General features: G+C 46.0%; 1 protein-coding gene across 9 annotated transcripts in view; it reads left to right on the plus strand.

Moving 5' to 3' along the window:
* TENM4 (teneurin transmembrane protein 4) overlaps window positions 1-12,065 on the plus strand; it is a 2,454,724-nt gene that overhangs the window by 2,387,826 nt on the left and 54,833 nt on the right. For 7 of the 9 annotated variants that reach the window (XM_080687404.1, XM_080687408.1, XM_080687411.1 and 4 more), the window contains 3 exons: window positions 2,279-2,422; window positions 4,979-5,228; window positions 7,645-7,665. In XM_080687404.1, coding sequence (XP_080543530.1) covers window positions 2,279-2,422; window positions 4,979-5,228; window positions 7,645-7,665 — 415 coding nt within the window. The remainder of the gene's footprint in view (window positions 1-2,278; window positions 2,423-4,978; window positions 5,229-7,644; window positions 7,666-12,065) is intronic. The other 2 variants (XM_080687405.1, XM_080687407.1) reach the window with 1 other exon arrangement.

Consider the following 12,065-nt stretch of genomic DNA (forward strand, 5'->3'; position numbering starts at 1 on the left):
AGAAAGGCTTTGTGGCCTCTTTACCTCATTTCCAATCACAGAGGTTTTCTCTTCATTGTTGTTATTGCTGTCATTTTTATTTAAAGATGAAGCAGAAGGTGTCCTGGAGTCCCAGCCCCACCCAGACCTTGGTTTCTGGGGGCTGGGTGTACTTTCCGATTAGAGCTGGACCCCAGGATTGGTTCAGAGCTGGACTGTTGGCAGTTCTAACCCTTGAGAGCTAATCCTCTTAGAGCAGCAATTATTCAACCAGTGTGCCACGGAATTTTTAAAACATGCAATACTGATTAGTCAGGAGCACTAACCTCTTTTTCTTTAGATTGTCAAATTAAAAAATGACAACAGCCAACACAACAATAGCCATCTGGTGTGAATGAATCAAAATTATACCTATATATTTTATCAGATCAGCGAAAATATTTTTTGGTGTACAGAATTTTATAATTATTTTATGTATGCCATAATATGAAAAAGGTTAAAAATACTGACTTAGAGTAATAGCCCAGGAAATCCTTCTCGTCTCGAACATTGCTCCAATTTCAGATTTGGTAAAGGCAGAATGAGGATGCAGAGAAGGAATAATGCTAGAGAGTGAGAGAGACAGAGACAGAGAGAAGGAAAGAAGGAAGGAAGGAAGGAAGGAAGGAAGGAAGGAAGGAAGGAAGGAAGGAAGGAAGGAAGGAAGGAAGGAAGGAAAGGAGGGAGGAAGGGAGGGAGGGAAGGAGGAAGGAAGGAAGGAAGGAAGGAAGGAAGGAAGGAAGGAAATAAGAGAATATCTGTTGAGCATCTACTCTGGGCAATGTGCTCCCCTGTACAATGGTATCTCAGTTAATCCTCACACCCCACCCCACCCCCACCCCCGTGTGTTAAATTGTCCCCACATTCTTCATGAGGAAGCTGAAGCCCAGAACGGTGAAGTGAAGGAAGGGAGTTGGATTTATCCCAGATCTTTCCTATAGTTTTGCATCTACCCTACCCCACAAGGAAACAAAGACGCCCTCTCTCACTGTTCACAATCCCTTCTGTGAAGAAGACTACCTCTGTGATTCTTCAGAAACAATGAAGCCTTACAGCCTCCTCAGATGAAATGAGCCCACTCAGTGCCCAACTACCAGTTAAAAAGGGAAGTGTCTGCACAGGGAGACCTCAAGGACTGAGGTTCACTCTCCTGACATGACCAGTAGGAGGCATTATGCCTGTGTAAGGGACTCACAGCCATATGCCCCTCCTGCCATGGATGGCCAGCCATCCTTTATGGTATGTAAAAGAACCTCTAGGGGCTGCCCAATTGTTAACTCCTGTCTTGCGCATGTGGTAGGATATTGTCCTCTGGAAAATAGTGTCTGCCCAAAAATGTACTTGGAAGAAATGGCATTCCCACCTCGATCAGTTCCTTTCCATGGAGCAGTCACTGAGCTTTTCACAAACCTAGCTTTGGGGAGCCTGCCGTGGGGACCCTGCATCCCAGTGGCCGAAGGAGACCGTGACTTGTGAAACCCAGGGATTTTCAAGTTTTGAAACCTCAAAGCCATTTCCAGCTTTCAAAGTACCCTAGCTGGGCTCCTAAACGAATTTCATAAATTCATTACAAATGATTTTGGGTTTTTCTTTATTAAAGTAATACTATTCACATTAATAAAAATTGGATAAGTAGACAAAATAGCAATAAAGTTATATGTTCTTCTAAGCAAATGCAACCACTTGTTAACACCTACTTTTTTTTGATGTATGGTTTTTCTTAACACAGATGTAATGTGATATATAACTAGTTTTTTCAACTTAGCATTATTCCTGTGTCACCCATGGTCTTTATAACCCTAATTTCCAGGGGCTGCATAATATTCCTCCAGGGCATACACTTGGGTTTGCTCAACCTCTAGCCCCTTTTGAACCTTTAGGTTACTTCCAGTTTTCCACTATTAAAAATAATGCCACAAAACAAAAAAAGAAAGAAAAATAATTCTACAGTGAAGACTTTTGTGCCTGCAGTGTTTTCCATACTAAGGAGTTTTCCCTGGAATCCATTTACTTGGGTCCTTTTTAAAAAAAGTAGTTGATACATTTATTTAATTTTTCCTAATAATATACGATCACTCTTCAAAAAAGGGATATTAAGGCCCAGCATCCTTGTGTTAGTTCTGCATATAGATGTGGTTCCACTTAGAAATGTGATCGTTTTTCCTTTTCTACAAAAGACAGGCAGGGGCCTTGAGTGTAGATCTAAAGCCAAAGAAGAGGCCTTGCTCACTGTGCATTCTGTGCCTTTTGTTGTCTGCAGTCTCTGTGGGTTATGAATACGAATCCTGCCCCGATCTGATCCTGTGGGAGAAAAGAACAGCTGTGCTGCAGGGCTATGAAATCGATGCTTCCCGGCTGGGAGGATGGAGCCTGGACAAACATCATGCCCTCAACATCCAAAGTGGTGAGTAGGTGGATAAAATCCCCAGAGCCCAGTCTTGGTGTGATGTCCTTCATGCCCTGCGAGACAAAACACACACTTCAGATTCCACGGCTCCTATGGGATCCATCTGTCTGAAGGATTAGTCTACGAGTGTTCCTGGGGTCCCTGCTCTGTGCTTGTCACTGCTGGGCTCTGGGGAAGCAGAATAGAAAGGCCTCAAGAATTTACTCTGGTCAGAGGCCAACACTTCCCAGGCAATTTCCATGCTGTGCCATGGACAGTGCCATCACAGAGGGAGCAAGGACACTGGGGTATAGAAGAGGGACACGTCACTCAGCTTCGTGGTTCGGCAAGGTACGTCTTTGGAGAGGACTTCTGAACCGAGTCTCAGACGTCAGCAGGGTTAGCCCTGTCTCAAGCTGGGAGAGGGCACAGGGTGTGCCAACCCACTGAAGCATGAAACAACAGTAATTGGAGAGGAGGATCACTGTGGTTTGAGCAAAAGGTGAAAGGAAGGGAAGAGCAAAAGCCAAAGCTGGGGGCTTGGGCAGCTGAAGTTCATCCAGAGGCAAATGTCAAGTCTCTGAAGGGTGTGAAGCATCAGGTGCCACAGTCAGGTCTGAATTTCCAGTAACTCACTCTGTGTTCTGGGATGAGACCACTCACTAGGTAATGATGTCCTAATCTGTAGATACCATGAATGCCTATCAAAGCCACCGCATGTTTTGGGGGGAAATTGACAAATTCGTTCTAAAGTTTATGGTAGAATAAAAATGTGTAAATAGCTAAGGCAATCTTCAAAATAAAAAACAAAAAAAGACACACAGCAGAGATTAAGCCATCCTAGGAGAGCCATTGTATCTAAAACTGTGTGGGGCTGGCACAGGAACAGATGAATAGTTCCCAGGGGACAAAACAAGGAGTCCAGACCCTGACCTGTGAGTAGTCACTAGGACGAGGTCTGGCCATGAGTGACAAAAAAGCCAAAATAACAGAATTGCAAACAGGTTACAAGTGTGTTTCTCACGCACCTGAAAGTCTGGAGCTAGAGGTGCCAGGGCTGGTTTAGCACTTGGCAGGCTCCTTTCCTACTCCAGCCTCCATCCCCAAGGTCATGGTCCAAGGTGATTGCTTCCGCTCCAAACTTCACATCCACTTTCCAGCCAGCAAGAAGGAGGAAAGGACTAAGAGCAAGCCCTTTCCACTGTAAGGACACATCCCAGCAGCTGCCATGCCACTTCCACTTCCAAATATTGGCCAGAACGCAGTCATCTGCCAAGTGTAGCCACACACCAGGCTGGGATTGTAGGCAGTCCCAGAGAGTCTGTGCCCTGCCAAGCACCAGGTTCTATAACAGAAATAAGGAAGGGGGATAGGATGGATGCCATGGGTAACTGCAGGTTTCTGCCACACACCATGTGTACATGGGAACTTGGTATATGATAAAGGGAGCATCACCTATCAGTGGAGGGTTTTTGAAATTTTTATTTGGGAAATTGGCTCAATATATGGAGAAAAACAAACTTAAGTTCATACTTCACACAAAGTAAACAAAATAAAGTTTGATTAAAGATCTAAATTAGAAAGACAACACATTAACTTTAATAGAATATCTTTATGATCTCAGAAAGATTCCCTAAAAAAGCACAAACATTCGAGTAGAAAAATAATTGCTCAGACTACATAAAAATGAAAGGTATCTCTTCAACAAAGGACAAAGTTAACAGGTGACAGTCTGGGCAAAGATTCTTCTGACCGTAGCAAACAAAACTCGCTCAGGCTGCAGTGCAGAAGGGGTGAGGCAGGAGGCAGAGTCCAGCTTGGCGGCTGTGGCAATAATCCAGGAGCAAGAGGTGATCTGGGCCTGAGGGGAAACAGTGGGGAGATGGGATGGCGCTTACAGGTCATCGAGGGCAATGTCTTCTCTTTGCTGGGGAAACTGAGGCCCAAGGGCAGTTAGAGCAGTGAAGAGACCGACAAGAGCTGGGATCGGCCTGTTCGTTGCAAAATGAGGTACACACCCAGTTCTCTTGACTCTACCTTGGTGAGAAGAGACTGTGAGTCCGCCTCCCTCATGCATTTCTATAAACATTTATTGGTGCCTGCTCTGTGTCAAGTTCTGTGCTGGGTACTGGGGATACATTAAGGGAAAAGATAAGCACAGTCCCTGTACATGAAATGGCATCAGCCTAAAGAGAGGAAACCAGGCACGTGCGATAGAGGATTTCTGCTGTAAGAGAGACCAGAGGGAGGCGTAGGAGATGAATTCAGTCTATGTGAGAGGCTGTGGAGCTGAGTGACTGAGAGCCCGGTCCAGCTTCTACCATCACCTGTGTGGCCTCAGGTACGCCACTTGGCCTTCCCCTCGTTAGCTTACAGAGTCGTTGTGAGGATCTCATCAGTAGAGCAGTATGGCCTGTCCAGGGTTTCATTCTGGGGTCAGGCAGCCTTGGGAGATGTCCGGAATGACAGGCAGAGATCTTGCATTCCTTACACCACCACGGGAGCTCTGTGGTCAGACTTAGAAGAGAGGCTCTCCCTGCTCCGAGGGTGATTCTGTTCTCTGTCTCGTCGCAGGCATCCTGCACAAAGGGAATGGGGAGAACCAGTTTGTGTCTCAGCAGCCCCCCGTCATCGGGAGCATCATGGGCAATGGGCGCCGGAGAAGCATCTCCTGCCCCAGTTGCAACGGCCTTGCTGACGGCAACAAGCTCCTGGCCCCCGTGGCCCTGACGTGCGGCTCCGACGGCAGCCTCTATGTGGGAGATTTCAACTACATCCGAAGGATCTTCCCCTCCGGGAACGTCACCAACATCCTGGAGTTGAGGTACATAACGTGCTGCCTTCCTCACAGTTCCTATTAATGTCCCTTTGTTATCCTATGGGCCCAGCTGGCCTTACCCACCAGGCCCAGAGAAGGAGCAGGGCAGCGCCTCACCTGTCAGAATCCGGGACCTCTCACTGCCCAGCTCAGAGGCTAAACTGAGCCGAGGGCCCTGAGGAAGCAGAAACTGATTCCCACAGGGCACTGCAATGTCAAACCTCTCTTAGGACAGGGAGATAGCCTTGGTGTCCAGTTGATGTAGAAGGCTGCTGGCAACCAAGAATTAAACTCCTTGGAAACCCTTGGATCTTCTTTCTGCTTCCAAACTGATTGGAATCAATCACATGAGTCTTTTGACGAGGGCAAGGGATGACATCCTGGCCAAGCCCCCCCTGTCGGTGTTACCAAGTTTTGCCCCGTTACTTAACATTCATTCAGTTACGAGCAGTTTTTTCAGCTGCTCAATACTGAGTTAAAGCCCTCGGACTAAAACCAGGCATGGTCTGTCTGCTTCTGTGGTGCCACAGAGCCAGCCGAGTCAGCCTCTTCTGTTTCCCCATCCTGACTGACCAGATGTGATGGAACATAGCCGTTCTTACGGAGCGGGGAAGGGCCTGGTGTGGCTTTTCCCCATGCCTTCCTCAGCCAGATCTCCTTACAACCACAGCACTGTCTTAGGGTGGGTTCTTGGGTTACCGGAAGCTGAGGTTACAGATAGGGGCGCCCCACTCTCCTTTTAGGAGACACTGCACCAAGTTCTTCACAGCCACTTTCTCCCAGGCTGGGATCCAAGTGAACAGCACAGCCCTTGGGCAGGAAAGCCTTCCTCCAGAGCGGCCAGGGGAAAAGCAATCTCGCTTTTGTGAGGCCCCTACTATTCATCCAGTTAGGAGTTCTACGAGGTAGTTAATGCTGTTGACCGTGGAATTTTAAAAACCCACCAACGGTCCACCTTCTGAAATGGTGGATGCAAACCCAGAAGGCCATCGGGCAGCTCTGCCACACCAAAGATTGGTCCCCTGGACCCATGAAGGCCACTCTGGCTTAATGCCTTGCTCAGGTCCTCTCTGGAGGTCCGTGCCTGCTGAGAATCTCATTCTGCAGTGCACGTGGCTGACCAACAGCATGGCAGCCCCGAGAGGAGAATGTTGGTATTTGCCCACTCACACAGGGACAGGAAGGAAAGGGTCTTTGCATGAAAAGGATTAGAAGCTCATATTCTGTGGGCTCATAGGAACTCAGATAATAGGCTGAATGAGAACCAGGCCACTGATGGAGTATTCTCTGCCTTTCTTCTCTCTTTTATGAGTGTGATTGGCAGAGGCATCTGCCAAGGAAGAGGGAACCCTTGAGTATAATTGCTTCAATCAACTGCTAATATTGTCTTCCCACCTCCTGTCCTGTGATGGAAAGGGCTGTGGACAGAGGGTCGGTCCACCTTGACAGACAAGCTGTACAACTTTGGGGAAGACACTTACCCTCTCTGGGCCTTCATTTTCTTTTCTTTTTCTTAATCCTCACCCAAGGATATTTTTTCCATTGATTTTTAGAGAGAGTGGAAGGGAGGGAGGTGAAGAGAGAGAGAGAAACACCAATGTGAGAGAGACACATCGATCATTTGCCTCCTGCACATGCCGCTACTGGGGAAGGTATCAAACCGCAATCCAGATACATGCCCTTGACTGAAAATCAAACCAGTGACCATTCTGTGCTCAGGCCGAGGCTCTAATCACTGAGCAACACTGACCAGCTCTAGGCCTCCATTTTCAACCTTTCAAATAAGAGATCCCATTTTCCCTGCCTCCCTCCCACTGTTTCGGGGAGATCATGAAAGACAGTGGGTAAGGAAGGGAGGAGTCAATGAAATTTAGAAAGATAAATGGATCAATATATTGTCATCTTGATTTAGTTTTCTTGGAGTCTTTTTACCCCGGTCTGTTTCTCTGTGTTACTGTCTCCCTTCTAATTATAGCATATATCCCATTCTGTATTCTATTATGAAGATCATTGTAGCAGGTTCTGCTGGTTTTAATAACTCTCGGTAAGGCCCGTGGGCAGAGACACAGCAGTGAGCACCTATATCTCCGGGAATGGGTGTCTCTCTGGGGGGGTGGGGGTGGACTGATCAACCCTGGTGGAAGCAGCAGCATGTGTCAACCTCATCCGCTTCCCCGAAGTCAGCCGTGGCGGTGCAGGTGGAACCGTGCCTCTTCCGTGATATGTAGCTGCTTGTAAGTGAGCTCACTGACAAGTAATATCCCATATGAAATATATCAGTGTCATGGCTGCTAAGTCTTTATTTATTATAGTATTGTACTGTACCATTGCTGTCAAGTTTTCAGGCTGCTAATAATGCTTCTAACCCTGCTGCTAACACCTCATTCTTTCTTCTATTCCCTGCTCTGCTGTCTTCTGTCAGAAATAAAGATTTCAGACATAGGTAAGCCAACCAGTGGAGAATTTTCCCGTCTCTCCTCTGCCTTGTTGCATGTTGTATTGTAAGATGCATGTGTCAATTTCAGATGGCTCGATGGCAAATGAACCCTGTGTGGTTGGAACTGATTGCGGGTAATCGGTTACGATGAGAGGAAGTCGTTAATAACGGTGGGGACAGGTGGTGAGAGCCTGCGCTCCTCTAATCCCTGCAAAGTGCAGCCGCTTCTTTGGTAGTCAGACTGCAGTGATCGGGAAAATGTTAACCTGGGCATAGTAATTTGAACACCGCAGTCTGCCGATTCTTAGAATAAAGGAGGACATCATCCTCACTGTGTTGGGTGACTTGGATGGTCACAGTGGGAAGTCCTGATAACATCTGGATCGGGCGAAGGCCCTGGAAGAAGACAGGGCTCGGATCTGTGCTTCTGTCGGCATTCCTGGTGCCTCGGCTTGATGGCTGGGGTGCCAGGTAGCCCCCTGGAAGGCTTGCCAGCAAGGACAGAGCAGGGGAGGATTTCCAGGTCCGATAGACCACCCGAAGAGAGCAATCCCCAAATAGGAACTTTGTCACAGAGTAGACTTGTCATGTAGGCTCAAATGACACCACAGCAGACAGCATTGGGCCTCATCAGACCAACAGAGAGAAATGTCTGCCTGCCATCGGCCCCGGTCACTGCAGCACTCGTCTGACTCCCAGGTGACAGTGACCTCGGAGTCCCCCAGCTTCACACACGTGTGGGTGACTTGAAAGTCTCCATGGGCAGATGGGGCTGTGGCTGGCATCTCTGCAGAGGGGCTCTCAGTCACCCACACGTGACTCAGACCACAGTGGCACATGGGGGGAATGCTAAGGTGGAATGAAAGAAAGTCTTAGAATGGTAGATAGAGGCAGACCAATCCCAAATCCAATAATGATGATATGCATATCTATATAGTGAGATTATAGTATTAATGTAATAATCATAAATGTTAAATGTATATAGAGCTTCTTAGTGTGTAGCAGAGAAGGGTTAAATGATTTACATGGAGTAAAGCAGTTCATCCCCAAAACATTCTTTGAATTAAGTACTCATGGTATATCTAATTTACAGATGACAAAACTTGAAAGTGACCTTGTGTGACCTTGAAAAAAATTACTTCATCTCTTTGGGCTTTAGCTTCTAACTTGAGGTTAATAAAATCTCCCATGGAGATTATTGTAAGAGTTACAGATGATGTTTGTAAAGTATCTAGCATTGTGCCAGGCACAGAGAGGAGTTCCAGAAATGGTAATAATAATAATAATATATTAGTATTAGATAGTAATAATAATCATTTATTTTTAACATCATCATAACAATTATATGATGATGATGATGTCTCCATCTTTCCCAAAAAGGAATTCAATCCTTCAATCTTCCAATCCTCTTAACAACCAAAGACACAGGCAGTATAGTAAATTAAATAGAATTTGGGAACAAAATAAAAAGGAGGAAACACATATATGTGGCCATATATCAAATTAGACTCTGAACCTCCTGCCAGCCAGAATAAACAGGGAAACACAATGATTTTCATGGTTTTCATTATCAGAAATGGGAAAATCTGTTCACTTCTCAGAGGAGGAATATTTTTTCCTGACACTGAAATCTAAACCAGATTTTCAGTGAGCTTTGAATGGATAATACTGAACTATGTATGGATATGTGCCCTCAAGTTCAGATTTATAGTAAATACAGAAGTACATTTCATATGAAGATCTTCATTGAAAACCTAGCATTTAACATTAAAACCCTCACTCAATGGCAGTGACTGCCTGGGACACAGCTGGGGTGTAGGGGGGCCTAGCTGGGAAGAGTCAAGAGGCCAGGGTGCTTGTCCAGCTTTTCCATGCATTCATCATATGACCGTGGGCTGGGTGTCTGGCTTTTTCTGCTTTTAATCTCAGCATCTTTAATTGAGAGAGTTGTGGTTTAAGTGTCTTTTGTTTCTGATGTTTAGTTATCTTTTGATAGATAGATAGATCCATGGTATGATTTCAAAGCCAGTTTCCTGGCCTCTTTCAATTCATTGTTTTTCTCAGGTGCTAAGAACTATTTCTAAAGTGAACCAGAGTGGGAGGGAATAAAGGATTTTTCTCCTGCCTTTTGGTTTTCTAAAGTCAAAACAGAGTGAAAAAACCTGGGTTCTAGCTCTGATTCTCACTGGCACCTGGGTATTGACAAACCTCTTCCTCTGGGCATTCATGTCCCCATCAGTAAATGTCAGAAGTGGATTAAAGAAATTCTAAAATCTTGTCCTCTTTATCCATTACTGTCTCCACTGTTCCCAGGAATAGCCTTTGGCTCAGGCTGGTGCTCTTAGCCTGCGTGGGTGCTCCGCAGAGCAGTCTCTTCTCTGCCTTCGGCCTTTTCAGCCTCAATATGCCACCAAGCCTACCACACTGGCATGCGCAGTCCAGGAACACCAATCCTTTGGGCATCTTCCTCCCTGGACCCCATCAGGAAACACGGATCCTTATCTCCTTCAGATCTCTTCCCTAGGGTCATGGAGGAATGTTTGAAGCCTGTTGTTTAGAAGTACATTTGAACTCACCTCCATTAATCCGAGCTATACATATTCTGTTCATTCTAACAGAGTCCTTAACTGCCCCAGGAGATAGAACAGACAGGACAATATTAAGTCTGCCATTCTTGCCCTAGCTGGTTTGGCTCAGTGGATAGAGCATCGGCCTGTGGACTGAAGGATCCCAGGTTCGATTCCGGTCAAGGGCATGTACCTTGGTTGCGGGCACATCCCCAGTAGCAGGTGTGCAGGAGGCAGCTGATCGATGTTTCTCTCTCATCGATGTTTCTAATTCTCTATCCCTCTCCCTTCCTCTCTGTAAAAAAAGAAAATATATTTTTTTTAAAAAGTCTGCCATTCTTGGCTTTTCCATTATTCAATAACATAAATATTCTGGAGGTTTCTCATGGAGACCCAGCTGCCATTTATTGGGCTTTATTTATTTATTTATTGTTAACCCTCACCCAAGGATATTTTTCCATTGATTTTTGGAGGTGGGAGGGGAGAGACAGAGAAAGAGAGAAAAACATCCATGTGAAAGAGACACATCAATTAGTTGCCTCCCACACACACCCCAACCAGGGCTGGGGACCGAGCCTGCAACTGAAGTACATGCCCCTGGTCAGTGCCAGGCCATCCAGCCTGAATAGACAGATACCTTTGACTTAAAAGACTTTCCAGAGACTTAGAGGATGCTATCAATACTGAGATGCAGTTTGAGAGCCTGAGGATTATCAGGCCGTGTATAGGAACTGAAACAGCTTCCCAGGAGTTACGAGCCCAAACTCCAATGTGGCCTAGACTTCAATGAAATTGTAAAGCAGTACCATGTGATAGCAAAAGTCAAGCTTAATAAGAAATACCTACGCTCTAGTCCAGCAATCGCCAACTGGTGATCCGTGGACCACTGGTGGTCCATGAGGTACGAAAGGTTGGCGACCACTGCTCTAGTCCTTTCCAAGTGCAAAAACAGATATGATTACTAGTCATCAAACAACAATTCTGATATGGAGTACCTATGAGGTGCCATGATGCTAAAGATCTGTCACATATGATTTTATATAATTTTCACAATATACTGGTTGGATAGCTGTTAACATCCCCGTTCTGTAGATGAAGAAAACTTGAGGCTCAGGAGGCCAGCTAATTTGCTCAAGTTTGAGAATCTGGAACTAACAGAGCTAGACCTCGAACCCAGGTGGAGCCGACTCCAAGTGGTGCATTTTCCTACCCTGTGCCCAGAGGCAGTGCCTTGTCTCTGCGATGCCTGGGTGCCACCAAGGTCTGACCTCACTTTCCTGTTAGCACAGCCTGGTCTTCACGGCTGGTCTCCAGGAGTGGAACCATCATGAGCACCACTCCTGTGTTTTATTTTCCATTGGATGTTGCTGCCAATTACAACTAGTCCTGCAACTTATTTATATCTGCCTGCAAGAGGGAGACTCCTGGGCTCCTGATAAGTATAACATGTGTGTCAAGTGAAAACCATGTGGATGCTGACTGGGAGTCAGATCTGGCAGGGTCTTATCAGTCAGTCCCAGGAAGGGTTATGGCTGCTGTGAAAATTCTGTGGAAGAAGAGTTCGTATGTTCAATTCTTTTTTTTATTATTAAATCTTTATTGTTGAAAGTATTACATATATCCCCTTTTTTCCCCATTGACCCTTTCTAGCCCACTCTGCCCCCTGCCCCAGGCCTCCACCACCCTATTGTCTGTGTCCATACAAGTTCTTTGGTTGATCTCTTCCCTCCCACTGTCCAACCCTTTAAGTGGTTTTAAAGTCAAGCTCTTTTGTGTTTCTGGCTTGAATTTACAGGCCTTCTATGGTAAGCCTCATGGATAATCCTTTTAAGAAAACAT

This window comes from Plecotus auritus (genome assembly GCF_963455305.1).
Source record: "Plecotus auritus genome assembly, chromosome: 9".
NCBI classification, from domain to species: domain Eukaryota; kingdom Metazoa; phylum Chordata; class Mammalia; order Chiroptera; family Vespertilionidae; genus Plecotus; species Plecotus auritus.